This window comes from Primulina huaijiensis, chromosome 18, assembly GCF_012295235.1.
Source record: "Primulina huaijiensis isolate GDHJ02 chromosome 18, ASM1229523v2, whole genome shotgun sequence".
NCBI lineage: Eukaryota > Viridiplantae > Streptophyta > Magnoliopsida > Lamiales > Gesneriaceae > Primulina > Primulina huaijiensis.
Window position 1 is genome coordinate 4,524,291 of NC_133323.1, and position 20,322 is coordinate 4,544,612.

Consider the following 20,322-nt stretch of genomic DNA (forward strand, 5'->3'; position numbering starts at 1 on the left):
CCTTATTTTAAATTCAATAAAAGGTAAATTAATAAAGTGGAGATTAAAGAAATGAAGATAAAGTGGAGAGTTAAGAAGAAATATAATGATATTTTGGAGAAGTGAAATATTAAAATAAAATCTTTTTGAAAAAATGAAGAGCGTCCCAAGTTTTTTTAAAACAGGTTAAAAATTGTAAAACAACTTATTTTGACAGCTTATAAGTTGTTTGCGATTTTCTTATCAAACAAATTATGAGAGTTTATAAACTCTAAAACAACTTATAAGTTATTTTTTTAGAGCTTATAAGCGCAACCAAACATCCTCTTAGTAATTTGATTATAAATAATATGCTAATTCTATTAAGTTGAATCAATTTTCATTTTTGTTTTCAAAATTATACAAATCGAAGAAACCAAATTTGGTATTTTAAAGAATTTGTTAATTATATTCATTCTGAATCATTGTAGCTGATTTAATCTGTTTTGATAGAAAGTAAAAAAGTATAGATTAATTGGTTTTATATTGAGAAAATATATTTGTTTTTTTTATGACTATGAAAATCGTAACAATTATTATTCAATATACACTGAATAAATTTTTACCGAGTCACGTTTCTTAGTGTAAATATCAAATTGGGAAAAAAAAAATTGATAAAATAGTTATAAAATTTTTATTTTTATTTTTATTTTTGGGAAATAAAATACAAAACAAAAACGTGACCAAACAAGCCGCTAGCGTTTCACCAATAATTGGCGCTTGCTAGCTAATAGTTATTCTTCTTCTTCCATACTATATATATATACGTAAGTCACCCACACGAAGCAACAACAAATGTATTATCGTAGAGCAATATATCATTACTTCCAAGTTTAAGCTCTCACAAACACTAGCTTAATGGTATCCAACTCCGCCACCACCAAATCCGCCGCCAACGGCGAGGAGGCGGCCGAAGATAGATGCTCCGTGGAGGAGGTGGCGCTGGTGGTGCCGGAAACAGACGACCCGACGCTCCCCGTTATGACATTCCGTGCATGGGTCCTCGGGATAGCCTTGTGCACGATCTTGATTTTCTTCAACACATTCTTCATATACAGGACGCAACCCTTGACTATCTCCGCTATTCTCATGCAAATAATGGCGCTGCCCCTCGGTAAGTTCATGGCAGCGACGCTGCCGAAGAGGACTTTCACGTTGTTCGGGAGGTGGAGCTTCAGTCTTAACCCGGGCCCATTTAACATAAAGGAGCACGTGATTATAACGGTAATGGCCAATTGCGGGGTGTCGTATGGCGGCGGCGATGCGTACTCGATTGGTGCCATAACTGTGATGAAGACTTACTATAAGCAGAACTTGAATTTTCTATGCGCTCTTTTAATTGTCTTGACAACTCAGGTACGTACGCAAGTGTGTTGAAATATTTTGCTCGAGAGATTCTTTAAATGTTTTTCTTTACTACTTATGGCTCCAATCTTGTTCTTGACGTCTCTTTCTTCTCATTATGTAAAATTTTGGGGAAAAAATCGAATACCTGCTACAAGAAAATGGGTCTAAATCTCTGTCATTGTGATTAATTGATAAAGCTTTGGACTTTTTTTCTTATTGTGACTTGAATCCAAGATCTGAAGTCCTAGCTAGTAAAGCTTTAATTTGCAGTTTACCCTCTAATTCGTTGATCGCAGATAGTGGGATATGGGTGGGCTGGAATGTTGAGGAAATACTTGGTGGATCCAGTTGAGATGTGGTGGCCATCTAATCTTGCTCAAGTTTCTCTCTTTAGGTTTGCTTTTGTCTTTAGATCTTTTTGGATAAGTGTTTCATTGTGATGCATGATTTAATGCTGTTATTTGGTTCGATCCCCAATGCATTCCCATAAAATGATTCAAACTTTATATGCAACTTTTCTTGATAAAATAATAAAATTTTTGTGGATCATGCATATGAAATTTTTGTTTTTAGAAAAACTAGATATAAAATTTTAATTAGAGGCCTGATCAAGACCTCATCAAACTGTAAGACGACGCTGAGTATCATCTTTATATATGTTGAACCAAGTTCAGTGGACGATATTCCCTTTGAAAAGTATGATTAATGAATGGAAAATCAGTTCCAAATTCTCCAACTGTTACATTCCAAAAATAATGCTTATAGTGAAGATTACTCATCAACTAGTTCACTTTTTACGTAGCAATCCACAAAGAATCAAATACTAGTTGTGCTGAAAAATTGTGTTGTCACGTAACCTTTTGCAGGGCACTTCACGAAAAGGAACCCAAGTCAACAGACATGACAAGAATGAAATTTTTCCTCATATTCATGGCTGCCAGTTTTGCCTATTACTTATTCCCTGGATACCTGTTTCAAATTTTAACCTTTTTCTCTTGGGTATGTTGGGTGTGGCCTCATAGTATCACAGCCCAGCAAATCGGTTCGGGATACCATGGTCTTGGTGTCGGTGCCTTCACTCTTGACTGGGCTGGCATTTCTGCTTACCATGGCAGCCCTTTGGTGACACCCTTTTATTCGATTCTGAATGTTATGGCTGGATTCGTCATGTTTATATACATCATCGTCCCTGTATGCTACTGGAAGTTCAATACTTTTGATGCTCGGAAATTCCCCATCTTTTCAAACCAGCTGTTTACTTCTAGTGGACAGAAATATGATACTACCAAGATTTTAACCCCACAGTATGAGCTTAATGTTGCTGCTTATGATAACTATAGCAAACTCTACCTCAGCCCGCTTTTCGCCCTCTCCATTGGATCAGGGTTCGCAAGGTTTACGGCAACTCTCACTCATGTGGCCTTGTTCCATGGCAGGTTAGCTACTTCGGAAATTTACTATTATCAAGTTCAGATACGAAGGAACTAACTTAAAAAACGCAGAAGCGGTTTTATGTTTAAATATGGTAGTGAAAAAATATATTCTTTATCCTTTTGAGAAAGAAGGTAAGCAAAAACGTGAAAATCATTTTTTATTTTTTTATTTTTGTTTTTCTTAAGTGCTTTCTGAAAATCCCAAAGCACTTTATATCATTTGAAACTCATTCAAAAGCCATTCTTGATGTATATTGTGTAGTGATATATGGAGGCAGAGTAAATCTGCTGTAAAGAACATTAAACTAGATGTACATTCGAGATTGATGAAAAGATACAAGCAAGTTCCTCAATGGTGGTACCTGGTTTTATTAGTCGGAAGCATGGGGTTGTCCCTGATGATGTCCTTTGCGTGGAAAGATGACGTGCAGATTCCATGGTGGGGGTTGATACTTGCATTCTGTTTAGCTTGGGTCGTAACTCTTCCGATTGGAGTCATTCAAGCCACCACCAACCAGGTAATAAACGACTCGTTTTTCCCTATAAATCGTAACCTTGTTTTTTGGATGAAGTCGAATTCATACTTTTAGTGAAAAACCATGCAGCAACCTGGGTATGACATAATCGCGCAGTTCATAATAGGCTTCATACTCCCAGGAAAACCAATAGCGAACCTTCTTTTCAAGATTTACGGGAGAATCAGCACAATACACGCTCTGTCTTTCCTAGCCGATCTCAAACTCGGGCACTACATGAAAATCCCACCTCGATGCATGTATACAGCTCAGGTTTACACACCAGAACTCACTTCATTTCTCGAATGTGAAATAATTTATTTCTTTCATGACAAAGTTTCCTCTTTTTCCAGCTGGTGGGAACACTAGTTTCTGGTGTAGTGAACCTTGGAGTCGCGTGGTGGATGATGGAAAGCATCGAGAACATCTGTGATGTCGAGGCTTTACATCCCGAGAGCCCCTGGACGTGTCCCAAATTTCGAGTCACATTTGATGCATCCGTCATCTGGGGTCTCATAGGACCGGAAAGACTTTTTGGAGCGGGAGGAATGTACCGAAACTTGGTCTGGTTGTTCCTCATTGGAGCTCTGTTGCCACTTCCTATTTGGATACTGAGCAGAATTTTCCCCGAAAAGAAATGGATTCCCTTGATCAACATACCTGTTATATCTTACGGGTTCGCTGGAATGCCACCAGCAACTCCCACGAATATAGCTAGCTGGATTCTGACCGGAACCATATTCAATTACTTTGTGTTCAAGTACAGGAAAGAATGGTGGCAGAAGTATAATTACGTGTTATCTGCTGCATTGGATGCCGGAACAGCTTTCATGGGTGTTCTGTTGTTCTTTGCCCTGCAGAATGAGGGAAAGATTGTGAAATGGTGGGGATCGAGTCCAGACCATTGCCCTTTGGCTACATGTCCCACTGCACCAGGGATCGTAGTTAAAGGGTGCCCAGTTTTTAGATAAAAAAAAAATGGCTTTAGATTATAAGTTTTTTACAAAGATGCAACTAAAGTTTTGTGTCTGCGGCCGGCACGCATTTGGTGTGAAAGATGAAGGAGATACTAAAACTTCCTTGTACAAAAGCTCGACTCAGTTTTGAATAAATCCGCCTTAAAACAGTCATGTGGTTCAGCATATCTCAAATCTAAAACTTTTTTTTTCAGCAGCTACTTACAATATTCTAGAACTATGATGAGTTACTGATAAGATAAGAAAAGCAAATGCATTTGTGAACAAATATATGTAGCGTTCTCTTTGAGATTCATTAATACATGCAAATCTGTAAGAATAGTACATTATTCGATGATGAGTTCTGTTACATGTTCCTGTAATGGATCTTGAGTACTAGGATGAACCTGCGTTGCGTTGCGTTGCGTTGCTGTCTCGGACAATGTATTGTTCATGTTGACACTGATTGGTTTGGTTGATTAGATAGGTATACATGGTTCAATCAACTATCAACACATACACCAAACACTACATGAATTATGACAAGCAATTACACTATAAAAACCTTTTGTATCTATCATAATAAAAAGGTGATTGATTGGTTATCATTGTAATATTTTGTATATTTGGAGAGAAGGTGAGATTGAAAGATAATGTTTGATTGTTTGGATGAATTTATATTTGATGAATTTCAAATTTAATTTATATTGATATAATGATAATTTTGATAAAATTAAAATGCTCGATGATTTGCAAGAATAAACCTAAATTTATACTTATTTTCGAGCTAATAAAATAAAATATTTATTTTGTTCGCTCACATTTTTATTTTAACTAAATACATCGATATCACTGAACATATCATATTGAGCATATTTGTCATTGATATTCATTTATATTTCGGTTGAGGTCCTTTATATGATAGCATGTTATGTCTTGAATATTTTTGGACACCTTGATTCAGTCCGACTTAAGTAGTTGCTGGCATCGAGAGTAGAGTCATATTATCAAACATGGTCTACTGGAGCATGGACTAGCTCAAGCATATTATAAATATTTTGATTATTGATCATTTAATCCATGATATCTTGTATATGTTCATGCATTACATTCATGTATAATATCATTGCATTTAATATGTTATATTTCGTGATTTCTCGACGTCTCGTACTGGGGTTCTGACACCTGAGATGAGGTTGTCGCGTTTTTTGTGTGTGGACATAACAAGTAGTACATGTGGTTCGACTTTAGGTGCTCGAGAAAAAGCATCATTAAGTACCAGAGCTCTTTGAGTGGCTCAGTTGTATTTATGTACAGTGTCGTGTTGTTGTCTATATATATTATAGAGTGGTACTTTTATCGGGACATGACTCGAGTAGTTGTATTATGTATTTGGATTATTTTGAGGAGTTCTATGATATTTTTGGTTTGTTTATGTTGTAATTGTGTCTAACGAACACATTTTTATGTTAATTGTGTTTATTGATGTTGTTTAGTTTGAATATTTGATTTTTTTTTTGTATATCATCCTACTTACGGAAAAGTCGTGCCGAAATTTTCACAAGGACAAAAGCAACTAACTCATTTTTTTGTTTTTTTACTAATTAATCATGATTTTATGTTAATAAATCATGTTTAGATTAACAGACCCTCACAAAAGACTCCATTACCTCTCCTCTTTCCAAATCCAATCCTTCAGTTCGATTATAATATCGTCAACATAAAGTAAGAAATGATGGATTTAAAATCCACTCAACATACATTAATCAAAACGATCAAATAGATTTCAAATCATGAATTGAGACCATTAACTTAAAATCCCTTGATCCGAATGTCAGTATTTGAATACACTCGAATACCTTTGGAAATGATTATTTCTCAAAAACTTAAATTGAAAAAGATTATTACTCAGGATTTCCCGGTATTTGGACCTCGGAGGAAACATATGCGGTTCGCCAAAAAAACGGCTTGTGATGGGTTTATCTGGGCCGGGGCAAGTTCTTGTCATCCATTTTTATAAGTAGCAGGCCCTTATATTTTACCCTCCCCTCCGAAATTGTTCGCCTCATTTGTATTCGCCTTGAGACAATATAACAAACAGGTGACGACTCCTTGCTTATCGAATTTCTTACTGCATTTTTTCCCTTGCAACGTACTCTGTTTGATTCGTTGTTTTACCAGTTGAATTCAATATCCATAGCTTTATTTATCGGGATGATCTTATGTACATTCTCGAAATTTACGCGCACACATTTTCTTCTTCTTTATGTGTGTATTGGTGTAGTATACTTGCTTATAAATTAGTACAAGGCTGCGACCTTGTTAGTTCCTCCAATTTTGAGTGTGGAACGAACATATTTGAGGTGTTTTATAGCTTCATATCGCATGAAAGGGTTGGGCTATGCTGCGGATATGGTTTTCTGTGCCAGAATTTTCTGGCAGCCTTGCACCAGTAGTATGCTTTAGTTGAACTCCTCGATTGATCTTCATGGATGCATACTGATGAACGTAGGAATGATTTTATGCTTCATGAATGCGATGCTTTGGATTTCTTGTCAAGTGAAAGGCTGGGACATAGTTTTCCTGGTATTGAAATTTGTGTGTGTGGAACGGATATTTTCTTGCATAAATGTTTCTTTTTTTAACATAATAAAGGTTCATTGGAAGAAATTTTAAATCCTGGATTATAATCCATTTCTTACCATTTTGTGCCATATTAGCCATTTTCCTCGGAGCTTTCTTTCTTTTTTTCTTTTTTTTTTTGCTCAAGCCATCCACAAACCTTATTTGCCGTTGTTTAGCATAATTTTTTTTTACTTCACTGATCTTTTTACAGGTAAAAAATGCAAAATTTGCGTGGTTTGATCCATCCTGGTTTATTCTAGGAGATCATTAGGAAGAAGAAAGCCATGTGCTCATTAATGCTATACTAGCATTATTATATGAGCTTTACTGTATTTTTTTCTCCTTTTGTGCTTAGGCTATTCATGAATTTAATGTGCTGTTCTTTCACACAGATTTGAGTATTTAGTTTCACCAATTTTTTTGACAGCATGCTAAATTTGCGTAATGCTATCTTGAATCGTGTGAGAATTGGGGTCTATTCAAATGGGCGTTCGAATAGAGAAGATCTGTATGGCATTTGTAGGCATGCGCAACTGCTCCGTAACCACAGCACTGCCGCAAGCACTGACCAAGATCAGCTGATCAATCGTGTTATTGGGTTGGTAAAGAAATTTGACAAAATTGATGAAGCTAAGGTAATAAGCAACACATTCTTTCTTGTGCTGCTGTTATTTTCCTCTAAGGATTAATAATCCAACTAGAAGTGCCCTTTTTGACATGCTGAATCTAAATTTTGTGAGTGCGTGTTTCGAATGATAGGAAAATGAGTAACATACTCTTCATATCACACTTCACAGGTCACAGAAACGGCAGATTTTCAAAAGGATTTGAGCCTCGACAGTCTGGATAGAGTTGAACTTGTTATGGCTATTGAGGAAGAATTCTCTGTTGAAATACCTGATGCAGAAGCAGATAAGCTTACTTGCTGTGCTGATGTTGCGAAATATATTACTTCTTGTCCCAGTGAGAAAGTTTTGGAGACTTCTTAATTGTACTTACGGGGCAAGTGATATAGTTAATTGTACTAATACCCCATTTATGCAAGAATCTCCCAAGCTACATGTGTTTCTTTGTGTGCTATATTGTCATTGTTGCCGATTCAATGGTTTTTTTTCCTTTTTATTTTGTGTATTTTATTCACAAAATTGAAATGAATTTAATCTTACTTGTAGTTATAGTATATTTGCACACTGGATTTTTGTGTTTGTTGAGAAGTTCCACTAGTGTATCTTATATTCAACCAAACCAACCACACTGTACATCAGTTCTCTCTCCAAACCAACCACACTGTACATCAGTTCTCTCTCTCTCTCTCTCTCTCTCTCTCTCTCTCTCTCTCTCTCCATTTCAGGTACACAGCTTTTCATCCTACTTAAAACAACCCTTTGAAGCTTGTAATTCTGCACAACTAAAGTGTCGTCTGCACGAGCCGTGAATATCTCAATAGTCTCCAACTTTGTATCTTGCTTTCGTTATTTCCTGCCTTTCGATGTTTTGAACATCAAGTGTATGTTATGTGTGGTATAAGTACGGATACCTTCACCTACGGATATAAGTTTTATTCCTTTGTGTTTCCCTGTAAAAGCTTGTCTGCAGGAAGAACTCTTTGGGATATGAATGGCTTTAACAAAACATACTTTTTCCAAATTTGGAATTGCATGGAGATGAGATGGAAGATTGATTTGGAATTCTCCATATCTATCTGTGCTGCCTTTGGCCATTGTTTTCTTTGTTTTCCTCCCGCTTATTCCACAGAAAACAGCCACAGAAGCACCTGCAACAAATATTAACTCAAGGTTTGTTGTTATATTCTTTTGTGTTATCTCATACTTGAGTTACATATCCTCAATTTTGGGTGACACACATAATGTGATGCATTCAAAGCCTGCCCATGAGTTTTTTTCTCCCTAAATTAAGTTGAGGAAGTGATTTGTTACAAAATATATAACCTACAGAAAAGTGGGCTAATCCAACCAATCTTGCTTGCACAATGGAAAGAGCCACAGGTTTATCTCTCCATCGAATCATAACGCTCCATATAGAAACCATACTTGCACGTTAATTTTTTGATTAACTTGTTGATGCTTAATTTAAAATAGTATCAACTTAGTAATTATGAAATACTGGAAGTTTAATCACGCCAAATGGTCAGGAAAAGATTATTAATCATCGCAATTTGGCGGTAAATATGACGCCTATAGTTTCATAGACATTTTTTTTTAAGATTCTTATCATATCTCGTTTGCTTGAAAAACTAAAAGATATAACAATAATTAAAATAGAAGATTCGAAATACTTCTGATCAATATCATCAATCCTTTCCCACGATCCCTATTCCCTACTCCTAAAATATTAGTTTTTTTTTTAAAAAAATATCGTTAGGTAATTTCAAAATATTTGTAAGATTAAATGTAAGTCTTTTTGCTGTATTGATTGAAATGCATTTATTTAGGATAAATGGTTTTTAATATAATTAGTGAGCTTTGGCACACGTTGTGTGTTTGTACCGTATTTTTCATAATTAATTTAGTTTATATTTAAATGAGAGTCATACCATAATTATGAAAAAAATACTAAGAGACTAAACTGAAATTTTGAAATAATAAATTTTTTAAAAAGGAGAAAACAAATAAAATCGGTTCGGAGTTGTTCGACAAAATGAATCAACTAAAAGTTGAACCTATTGACTTACTTATTAGGAAATCTCACATTCTCACTATTTTAGTATCAGATGTTGCTAACTTATTACCAATTTCAACTATGTGCTCTACTAACTAATAGGGGACACGATGCATTACACTAACTAATTTAACAGAAAGGGTTTTTAGTATTGAGGTATTAGCTTCGTAGGATTTGCTTGTCAACTCGGGTACTGAGGCGTTTTGGAGAAAAGATCAAATACAAAATAACACTATACATGCAGAAATAGTTGAGATTGAAGAATAAACTAACTAACCCGAGACTGGATTTGGATGGACAGAAGTTATGGCATTTGCAGCTGTGCTTTCATGGCAAAGAAGTTTGCCACTGATCACAACAGTAGAGAGCTTCTCTTCTCCATAACCAGCCCAGTTAACCAACAGTTCATCGACTTCTGTACGCGTTCTTCCGGCTGATATCACCGGAGTTTCGATCAGAATCATGAATAAAACTAATGTTGAGAATACGATTGCCGACATCTTCATGAATCCGTGGAGAAAAAGAGTGATCATCTCTGTGTGTGTTTTTTTATTTGTAGGGCTTAAATTTGTATATAAGCAAAGATGAGAATGAAGTGAAAATGAAGTCGAAGCTACTACGTTTTGGGTTGTATATGTATGCAAGGGACGTCATTCCAAATTACGATCTTGTCCTCGATATATATGTTTCTTGATTGAAGACACTTAAATTTAAGAGTAAGTCTCTTGTATGTTTCTTGATTGAAGACACTTAAATTTAAGAGTAGGTCTCTTGTGACACGGTCTTACGAATCTTTATTTGTAATATGGATCAACCCTATCGATATTCACAATAAAAAGTAATACTATTAGCATAAAAAATAATACTTTTTCATGGTTGACCCAAATAAAAAATCCGTATCACAAAATACGACCCGTGAGACCGTCTCACACAAGTTTTTGCCTAAATTTAATTATAGCTTCTCAGGTTCTTCCATTAGGACCACAAATCTTTAAAATAAAGTAATGGAGACGTGCAGTTGCGGAATTCGGATAACAAGACGACTTAAGTTGTAGTGAAAAAATTTGTGTTTTGATATCTAGAATAGGTAAGAGATATAACGAGTGTTACGGTAAAATTTGAGACAAACATTGAGAAGATGTTGGGATGCTTTGCACTAAACGACGCCCAAGTTGGAAGTTGAGAAATGGAAGGCTAACTGCTTAGGTTGGTGGCCTAATACCCTTATCGAATAAGCCTCGTTTTTTTGAGTAAGCTAAATTTAAAGAACGTCATATATATCCTTGGGTAAACAAGCAAATATTCAAGTATATATGTAAGTCAAGCCTGTCCCAACTATTCTACATCTAATATATATATATATATCTTCTTACTTCGATCTATGCACAAACACTAAGCATTCCTAAATTTATAAATAGAGGAATATCCTTAATATTCAAGATACGCTATTTCATTTTTCAATTTGAACTCTACAACTTTTAAATAAAATCCGTGAACTGTCTATTAACTTGAGCGTTGTAGTGTCTGCGTCGGGCAACTCTCGAAACCTATAACATTTGCTTGTGATGTAAGGGACACCCACATACGACTATCCGAATCCGTTTATGAGTCGGTGACTACGAATACTTGGATCTGTTTACGAGCCACACGTCTAGCTACATAGACTCGTTTACGAGCTAGTTGTCTATGACTGCTTGGATCTGTTCACGAGCCAGCCATCTAAGACAATCTAGATTCATTCGCGAGCTAGTTGTCTACCACTACCTGGACTTATTTACGAGTCGATCATATCTTCTTATTTCGATATATGCAATTGGAACAATTAGTTTTTTTTTACTCCAATCACATTGATTAATAGTTGATACTATACAATCACATTGACTCCAAAAACTTTTGATGGCGAAAATTGTTTATAAGTGTGATTTATAATGGACCAAATTTAACTTTATATATTGGTCTCCGTATCATATATATATATGCTCAATTTTCTTTTTCGTTTGTATTTTTTTTATTAATAGTCACCTTATTAACTATCTTTTGAAAGATGTGCAATATTTTTTGAATGAATTAAATAATGATAAGATAGGAAACTTTTTTGTAAAATTTTATTTATTTTTCAATGAATTTTTAGTCCAAGTGAATAAATAAATAAACTTATATCTGAGATGATTGTAATAACACCAACTAACAAGAAAGTAAAAGCTAGATTATCTTCTTTTTTTTCTTTTAAATGATATAAAAATTTTATTCGTAAAATTTTATTAGGCCTTCACACTTTACAACAAATGCTTATCCTCGAAAATTTTTCTTTATAATTTTCTAATATTTAAAATTCCATAATACTTAGATATTCTAAATTATATTCTTGATGATTATACCAAAGTTAAATAAATTGGAATCGGGGATCCGAGTTATTTAAATTTTGAGTAGGTCTATTGTGAGACGTTCTCACTAATCTTTATCTGTGAGGCGGGTTAACCATACCGATATTCACAATAAAAAGTATACACTTAGCATAAAAAATAATATTTTTTAGACCCAAATAAGATATCTTATCACAAAATACGATCCGTGAGACAGTGTCACATAATTTTTTATCTTAAATTTTATAATCCAATTAACGACATTGACCTTGGACAACTTCGCTTGGTCCGAGATTCTCGTAGCGATGCGAATATTCCGTTTACAGTGTAATGGGTCAATTTGATTTTAAGGAAAATAACATATATATTTGCCAAATCGGCAAAGTACCTTACTTTATAGAAACTTGATTTATTTTTATTTTATTTTATGTAAAAAAAGTCCACATGTATACAAATGTTGAAAATTTTCAATTTGGACACAGTTATCCTTAGGGTCCTCAAGTAGTTCACAATGATTCTATACCATATATAATCTAAACCAAAAATTAAAGCCGACCACTTGTAATCTATCTTGTATCCAGTTTTCAAGTTTAAGACGAGATTTTCGAATTCATAATTTTGAAAAGAAAAGAAGAACGAATGGATCTTGTAGCACTTATCAATGACATTGTGTGAATAAGCTTAAAAAAAAAAAAAAAAAAAAAAAAGAAAAAAAAAAAAAAAAAAAAAAAAAAAAAAAAAAAAAGGAAAAAAGAGACCTCTTATCTCAACAAGTACAAATGAAATGTTTCTGATTAATAATTGTAGAATCAATGCTGTAATGACCTATTCGAAAGTCAAAAGACTAGGCCGGCAAGCTTTTTAGTCGATGGGAAAAACTCTCCGAACCACTTTTCTGAGTTGTTCGAACACACTTTCTCAATTTTTTAATTGAGATCCAATTATAACAATAAAAAGCAAAAATTTGTATGAGACGATCTTACAGGTCGTATTTTGTGAGACGGATCTTTTATTTGAGTCATCTATGAAAAAATATTATTTTTTATGCTAAGAGTATTACTTTTTATTGTGAATATCGGTAGGGTTAACTCATCTCACAGATAAAAATTCGTGAGACCGTCTCACAAGAGACCTACTCACAATAAAAATAGAAGATTGCCAAAAAGAAAAAGTAGTTTGAATGGTAAGATATGATGAGCCTCTGTCAAGAGGTCAGAGTTTCAATCTCACTCTGCTTCTGTCATCCCAATTTTGATTAAGTGTGGTTTTACTTATCAGCATAGTTTGTAGCTATTTCGTTGATCATTTCGATCTATTTAGGCACACTAAAGATTAGTGGCTGTGAATCTCAAGATTAAAAAAAATAAAAAGATACTTTTTTTTATAGACAAGATTACATCACTCATGACGGTGAAAAATGAATTCATGTCTTTTTGCTTATAATCAGCTGTAATACTGGTTCGGAAAAGTCAAGGTGGGGAGGAGAAAATCCAAATCATATTCACCATTTTTCCAGCTTTTCAACGATGTTCTTTCTCCGACTGTTCACAACTTGAAAAGGAACCCCCTCAAAGTACACTCCATCAGATCGACGTAGATTCTGTGTATATATATATTTTTTTCTGAAGATCATAAAATGAAGTCGAACCTCACGATAGGCGGCAGTGGAAATTCAGGCGTGTCTGATGATGGGTCGAGAGCCCACTACGACGATCGCTTGGAGAATTTCAGCGGCGGTGGAGTGAGCGAGATTGAAGAGGACTTTTCAATTGATATTAGCAGCAACAGACAGATGAATAATCTTGTCACCATTAAGGAAGAAACCGAGGGAAGCTTGTTTTCCTTCGATTTTCATGGGGGCGGCGATGATTCTGTGTATGTGGTGGTGTGGAAACAGAACGAAGAAGCCAGCATGGATGCGTTGACTTGGGCGATGAAGAATACTGTCATCACCTCTTCTACTGTTGTTTTCCTCATTCATGTCTTCCCCGAGACCAAGTTCATTCCTTCTCCATGTAAGAATCTACGGAACACGTAAGGTATATAAATAAATTCCAAATGTGATTTTCTTTTTTTTATTTTAACGATCGTTTGTTGGTAGTGGGGAAGCTTTCAGTGAGTCAAGTGAACCCAGAACAGAAGGAGAATTACATGGCCCAAGAAAGAGGCAAAAGAAGAGAATTCCTTCAAAAGTTTCTTAATGTCTGTCCGACCTCGCAGTCTCAGGTACGAATGAATGAATTTGATTTGGTTAAGGATTTAGTTACGTGGGTATTGAACCAGTTCTTAAAATATACATCGTCTTTTTTTTTTGTTAAATTTTTTTGAATCTCTTTTAGAATATCACAAGTTTCTTGAATTGTGATATTCTAAAAGCTTAACAAGTGCGTCAATGGAAAATACGTAGGTTAAAGTGGACACCATACTTATTGAAAGTGACATGGAGGCAAAAGCAATACTGGATCTTATTCCCATTCTTTACATTAAAAAGCTTGTGCTAGGCGCCACCAAATCCAATGTAAGGTACAAAAGGCATGCCACAGGATTCAACCACTATTAATTTGCATTTATACTAAACAAGTTTTTGTTCTTTGGCTACCATTTTATTATTTTTTTTGGGTTTCCAGACGTTTTCTAAAATCTTGTACAACTTGTGGGAATTTTAGGAAGATCAAGTCTGGGAGAGGTAATGGAGTGATTGATCAAATACTGCACAACACACCCGAATTTTGCGATGTCAAGATCATATGTGAGGGGAAGGAAATGGCTGAGTTGATGGAGTCGTCTCTTTTATCTCCATCTCCTTCACCCCGATCGATTGATGCGACTCCCAAACTTGTGCAAGATCAACGGAAAACGGAAAATGATTTGTTTGGTTGTGGATGCTTTAAGGTTCGAGAATAAATCTCAATTACACTTCTGTTGCATTACTTTTTTCGAAGTTTTATACCAAATAACAATCTTCACTCCCTTTTGCGCCACTGTACATGTAGCATTTACATATTGTTTTCATCTTTTCTGAAAAATCATTCTGTTTTTATGCGACATTCTGGCTAAATATTATTTTTTTTTCAATATTTAAGATCCCGATATTAAAATTAAATGATTCACATTTTGATGACATTAAAGTTTTTCATCAAAAAAACATAATTGAGAAGCATACTAATACTAATATTAATACTAATAAATAATAATAATAATCATTATACATATTTCCTGTTGCCCCTTTCAATATTAAACTACTGCTCAAGAAAACCAAGTTCCGAAAATATAGGACAAAAAACTGAGTTTTGGCAATGATATTTATTTTCCAGTGAGCAACAAAACGAGAAACCACAATGGAATCACACTACCAATGTCTGGCTCACTTGTTTAAATGTCACCAGCAGAAAAAACAAACAGAGACTACAAATAAAATTTGCTCCTACCAAGTCTTCACTTCAACAACTTGCTCAAGAAATAAAGGAAAAATTTATACATAAAGAGTGGCCTGGCCACATGTTCTCCACCCCATGCTTCTCAAGCTACAAATGCCACACAATTTTTCAACATCGAGCCCATTTCGAAGATCACCTTGCAGCCATGATGTCGAATAGAAGGCCTCAAAGGAGTAAGAACACTCCTCAAATGATACTTTTTTATTGTCTCCGTTGCTCAATCTTTCCGCCGAATTCCCAACTTGATCGCCACTTTCCATGATAATAAAAAATAATGGCTCCCCACAGTTTAACTTCCGGCGATACAGATGTCAACTAGAAGAAATCAAATTCAAGATACTTGTCACTTTTCTGATTCTTATCAGCAGCAGTATGATCTGCCTTTTCGGTGGTTGATGCTCCTGGAAGACGCAGTCTGTCAAAGTCAACAGGCATTGGTATTTCAGGAGGGGTGGCACAACGTATCAAAGCCCAGTTAACTCCTTCAAAGAAAGGGTGCTGCTTTATCTCTGTTGCTCCTCGTTTATATGCCAACCGATGCTGAGGCTCTTTCACGAGTAACCCTCGAATGAGATCCCTAACAGCGAAACTGACAACAGGAGATTCTGGGAATCGAAGAGGCTGTCCGACGACATTGAACAATGTTGCTCGATTACCTGATCCTTTAAATGGGGTTTTGCCGAACAAAAGCTCGTAAATAAAGATACCAAAAGTCCACCAATCCACAGCGCTACCATGGCCATCACCTTTGATGATCTCTGGTGCAAGATACTCATGAGTTCCGACAAACGACATTGATCGAGCATTGGTTGGTTCAGCAATCAGCTCGGGTAATGGGCTAACTTGGTTCCCGATTTCATTTCTGGGTTTTTTATCTTTTTTGGATTTGCTTGAAAAGAGTCGAGGACCAAAGCATGTTGTTGGGACGACACATGATGGCTGGATACAGGATGGTTCGATGCATGCTGGTTGGGCACAGTACACAGGATTTTTCCGCTGGGGATCTGAGTCAGAGGACGTCTTAACCAAAGTAGGGCTAACAGCACATCGAAGAGAGAGATCAAAATCTGAGAGCATTATATGTCCATCGTCCCTGACAAGGACATTTTCGGGCTTAAGGTCACGATAGACAATCCCAAGCATGTGTAGATACTCTAGTGAGAGCAAGATTTCTGCGACATAAAATCTGCCAAAAAGAGAATGACGAAAAAATAAATTGTTAGGCGCACTCGCTTTTATATAAAATAACCTCAATCAACATCTAAGGCTCGAGTTCTGCCCTAGTTTCAAGGAAACAGCTTGTGAAACTAAACAATCCAGAAAAAGATAACTTGTATAACAGAACACAACTGTCTTCACAAACACCACACAGGACATCACTATAGACTGCTAAAAATGCTTATTAGTTGCAACACTAGAATGTTTGATACTAGCTGCACTGCATAAAAAAGAGCTTCAACTAAAATTAAACATAGTATAATCATAAGATAGCAGTCTTCAAAAGGTGGTGGGGAGGAAAGAGTGGCAGAGGGGGCCAAACTAAAACTCCAAAATTTGGAGGAACAAAACCCCACTCAAGAAAATTTAAGATAGAGGGGTCCCTATTAGCCCTTCTCTGACTCAACTATTGTCCCTCCCCTGTAATCTATATAGTTGATATAATTTGCATAGAGGTTTAACCCGAAAAGTATTCTGAATTTATCCAATCCAGTACTCAGATATTTTGCCAACAAATCTTTGCCAAATTTTAACAAAGACATAGGGAAGTTGGAAATAACAACAGATTAGGAAGAGCAATGTGGATACAAGGAGTCGCTCCTCATGCAAGAAGGTGATATAAATGTATAAGGCCCCATGCAAAACGCTTTATATGGTAGACATTCCATAAATAAGTAAAGAATACTCAAAGCATTTGATATTTTTTACTTCATTCTTAAATACTGTCCACAGCTGTCTTACTTCACTGCTTGCTCGGAGAAATATTTTCCGGGTTGTCTCTGTCTGAGAGTGTGCAGGTCTCCTCCAGGGCAGAACTCCATAACCAAACAAGAAAACTTATCGGTCTCGAAATGGTTATATAAAGTCGGAAGGAAGGGATGGTCCAGGCACTGCAATATCTCTCTTTCCGTCTGAGCTCGAAGAAGTTTCTTACGACCAGCAAGAGATGTTTTATCCATAACTTTCATTGCAAAGTAACTTTTGGTTCCGCTCAACTCTGCCAAGTATACACTTCCAATATCTCCACAACCTAATCTTTTCAGGAGCCGGAAATGGCTCAAGCCTAACACGCTGTCTCTGGCACGAACTGCTTGGATGGCTTCCCATTGTAAATCATTTGCTTTATGTGGCTTACTGATACTATTACTAAAGCTGCTACATGTGCTCTCATCGCTCACATCACTACCCGTGCTTCCTCGGCAAATGCTACTCTTTCCACTCTCAACCATATCGGCCTGATCACTTATTTTGCCACTTCCGCTGGTTTTTTTTCCAAACACTGAACTGTTCTTTACACTTCCCCGTTCGGATTTCTTCTCTTGATTAACAGAAGTTTCGAACGAGCTTTGTATCTCATTAGCCTCCAGATCTACAATTGTTGACACTTGCTCCGATTCAACATAAGAATTCTTCGAATCAGAGTTAACATATGACAAATGCAAAGATCCATTGAAATCGATCGGCAATGTCTTTGATTTGCCAGTTTGTATTGGGACTGGCTTAATTACGACACCTGAATCTGCTGATTGTTCAGGATTAAAAGGCTCGGAGTTGCTTGATTTATTTGATTCACTTGCATGGTGGATAGCAATAATTTTTTGTTGGAGTTCCATGGGAGCTCTAGCGTCATGTCTTGAGGCCATGTCACAATCACAATTTTTCTAAAAGTAGATTCAACAAAGATTTTCCACAGTTGCGTCAATAGCTATAATCCCCTTGACTAAACACCGAAAAACTTTGCCTCCGCCAACTCCGGAAAACCACAAGCCTGTCAAAGATTGATTCAATAGTTTAAAAAACATCATAAAACAGCTTGATTCATGCTTTCTAACATAGACAAATATGTGCGTTCAAGTACTAGTAGAACAATGAGAAGGAGTAAAGATTTCCCAAGGCAAAAATAAAAAAAAAAATTCGCAGAGCTCAAATTCTAGATCTTACCGAAAAACAGAATAAAATGCACAATCAAAACTTATAGAATAGATTACTCACGTTCACTGAGTTGCAACAATTTATCAAATTTAAAACATATCAGAAAACTAAAAATCATTAGAGCCAAGTTTTAACCTCAGGGACCACATCCTCACATCCATACTTCCCAGACAAACTCAAAAGCTCCAAAACAAAGCAGTACACAGCTTTATCAAACATCAAATGAAGAGAAAACTAGAAAAATAACAATAATAAAAGCTTGAAAAAAATAGAGAGTGAAGGCGCAAGTAGACAATACTAGTCAATCACACAACTCCACAGTCAATAAAGAGACTCTCTTTTTTACCCAGGAAAGAGGCTTTTGCAAATTTTTAAATCAAGCCCACTTCCAGAAAACCTGAAAAGATGGAACCGGACCACCACAAAAAGTAAAGAGGCACTGAATCAAGGTCAGCTCCTGAAAAATGCAGAATGCAATTAATAACAACAATTAACAGTAGCACTTCCCATATAAATCAGATCCAGGTTGCAGAATCGGAATTGAAAGGAAAATCCCAACTCACATCCAGAATCACAGAGATATTTTCATAAAATACACAGATTCTTGGAGGAAAAAGGGCCAAAACCCATAAAGTATAGAACTTGTAAAAAGAAAAAGCACCTAAATTTGCAATGATCGGAAGCTGAAGGCTCTAAAGCTTTGGCAGTGAAAAGGGATGTTGTAGAGGGAAAAGAAACGGCCCCCATTGCACTGTATCTAATTGTTGGTTTTGTACCTGTGACAATTATTAAGAATACAAAAAGGGAAAATATGATCAATTTAGTTAATTAATTAATTAATTAATTAATATGCTTCAGAATAATAAACTATTTATCAGGCTGTCCAATCTTCACAAATTCAATCCCATTTGACAAAGAGAACGCCATTGTCTCTATGAATATTAAGCCATCCATTTCAATTATATATATTTTTCTCAAATATATATTTCAATTTCTACAATGTTCTTGTTTTCTACTAATATTATCGTATTAACTTAAGTTTTGGAAAATGTGAAACCATTTTGAATGAATTAAACAAGAACAAAACAAGGAATTTGTTTTTATTTTCTTAATCTTTCTGAAGAAGTAAATAATTTTATATATTTTGTAGGGATGGTAGATTGAGTATTTTAAAAAAATTATTTGTCAAGTGCAATATCGAATTTTTCGGTTTTTATTTTTGCATTTTGTAAAAATAATTTTCAATTGGGATTTTAAAAAAGTTATAAGTTAAAAAAAATAAAAAAAAAATTGGTTGTTTGGAGAATATAGTCCATTTTCTAAAAAAAAGTTTTATAAATAGGACCTTTGTTGTATAGCAAAAACTTGTGTGAGACGGTCTCACAGGTCATATTTGTGAGACGGATCTCTTATTTGGGTCATCCATGAAAAAGTATTACTTTTTATACTAAGAGTATTACTTTTTATTGTGAATATGGGTATGGTTGACCCGTCTCACAGATTAAGATCCGTGAGACGGTCTCACATGAGACCCACTCTTGTTGTATTGTGTATTTACTTATCTGTTTATTTTTCTAGTTTAAATAAATAATATCATTTTCCTGCGAAAATATTCTGGGGAACAATTTTTTAGAGGATTTTTAAATTTTAAAAATGTTTGTAAGACGGTATTATGAATAAAGACGGATTAACCATTTTAATATTTACAGTAAAAATTAATATTTTTGACATAAAAAGTAATGTTTTTTTTATGGTGGCANTCTCTTATTTGGGTCATCCATGAAAAAGTATTACTTTTT

General features: G+C 35.3%; 5 protein-coding genes across 17 annotated transcripts; 3 read left to right on the top strand and 2 right to left on the bottom strand.

The window, feature by feature from the left end:
* Positions 1-784: 784 nt before the first annotated feature.
* LOC140964475 (oligopeptide transporter 3) lies at positions 785-4,627 on the top strand. Its single transcript, XM_073424303.1, has 6 exons — positions 785-1,374; positions 1,662-1,759; positions 2,232-2,801; positions 3,061-3,316; positions 3,404-3,586; positions 3,667-4,627. The coding sequence occupies exons 1-6, from the start codon at positions 877-879 to the stop codon at positions 4,282-4,284; spliced, it is 2,223 nt and encodes a 740-aa protein (XP_073280404.1). The 5' UTR covers positions 785-876; the 3' UTR covers positions 4,285-4,627.
* A 1,598-nt stretch (positions 4,628-6,225) lies between these two features.
* Positions 6,226-8,016, top strand: LOC140964032 (acyl carrier protein 3, mitochondrial). The gene is made up of 3 exons (XM_073423516.1): positions 6,226-6,370; positions 7,322-7,529; positions 7,692-8,016. The coding sequence occupies exons 2-3, from the start codon at positions 7,323-7,325 to the stop codon at positions 7,881-7,883; spliced, it is 399 nt and encodes a 132-aa protein (XP_073279617.1). The 5' UTR covers positions 6,226-6,370; position 7,322; the 3' UTR covers positions 7,884-8,016.
* Positions 7,749-10,218, bottom strand: LOC140964033 (uncharacterized). Its single transcript, XM_073423517.1, has 2 exons — positions 9,851-10,218; positions 7,749-8,668 (listed from the first exon to the last, which is right to left on the bottom strand). Exons 1-2 carry the CDS (start codon positions 10,104-10,106, stop codon positions 8,367-8,369), a joined length of 558 nt encoding a protein of 185 aa, XP_073279618.1. The 5' UTR covers positions 10,107-10,218; the 3' UTR covers positions 7,749-8,366.
* A 3,163-nt stretch (positions 10,219-13,381) lies between these two features.
* On the top strand, positions 13,382-14,979 carry LOC140964914 (U-box domain-containing protein 33). 2 transcript variants are annotated; one of them, XM_073424901.1, is made up of 4 exons: positions 13,382-13,951; positions 14,038-14,162; positions 14,344-14,454; positions 14,603-14,737. In XM_073424901.1, exons 1-4 carry the CDS (start codon positions 13,573-13,575, stop codon positions 14,624-14,626), a joined length of 639 nt encoding a protein of 212 aa, XP_073281002.1. In that variant the 5' UTR covers positions 13,382-13,572; the 3' UTR covers positions 14,627-14,737. The 2 variants fall into 2 exon arrangements, with proteins under 2 accessions (XP_073281002.1, XP_073281001.1); XM_073424900.1 differs by having other exon boundaries at positions 13,383-13,951; positions 14,344-14,459; positions 14,603-14,979.
* Positions 14,980-15,124: 145 nt separating this feature from the next.
* Positions 15,125-19,332, bottom strand: LOC140964063 (serine/threonine-protein kinase D6PK-like). Of its 12 annotated transcripts, none has more exons than XM_073423570.1 (5): positions 19,185-19,332; positions 18,659-18,980; positions 18,019-18,359; positions 17,333-17,979; positions 15,125-16,559 (listed from the first exon to the last, which is right to left on the bottom strand). In XM_073423570.1, the coding sequence occupies exons 3-5, from the start codon at positions 18,232-18,234 to the stop codon at positions 15,689-15,691; spliced, it is 1,734 nt and encodes a 577-aa protein (XP_073279671.1). In that variant the 5' UTR covers positions 18,235-18,359; positions 18,659-18,980; positions 19,185-19,332; the 3' UTR covers positions 15,125-15,688. The 12 variants fall into 12 exon arrangements, with proteins under 12 accessions (XP_073279671.1, XP_073279666.1, XP_073279665.1 ...); XM_073423565.1 differs by having other exon boundaries at positions 17,333-18,359; positions 18,659-18,706; positions 18,822-18,920; positions 19,185-19,331; XM_073423564.1 differs by having other exon boundaries at positions 17,333-18,359; positions 18,659-18,729; positions 18,822-18,920; positions 19,185-19,331.
* Between the last annotated feature and the right edge of the window lie 990 nt (positions 19,333-20,322).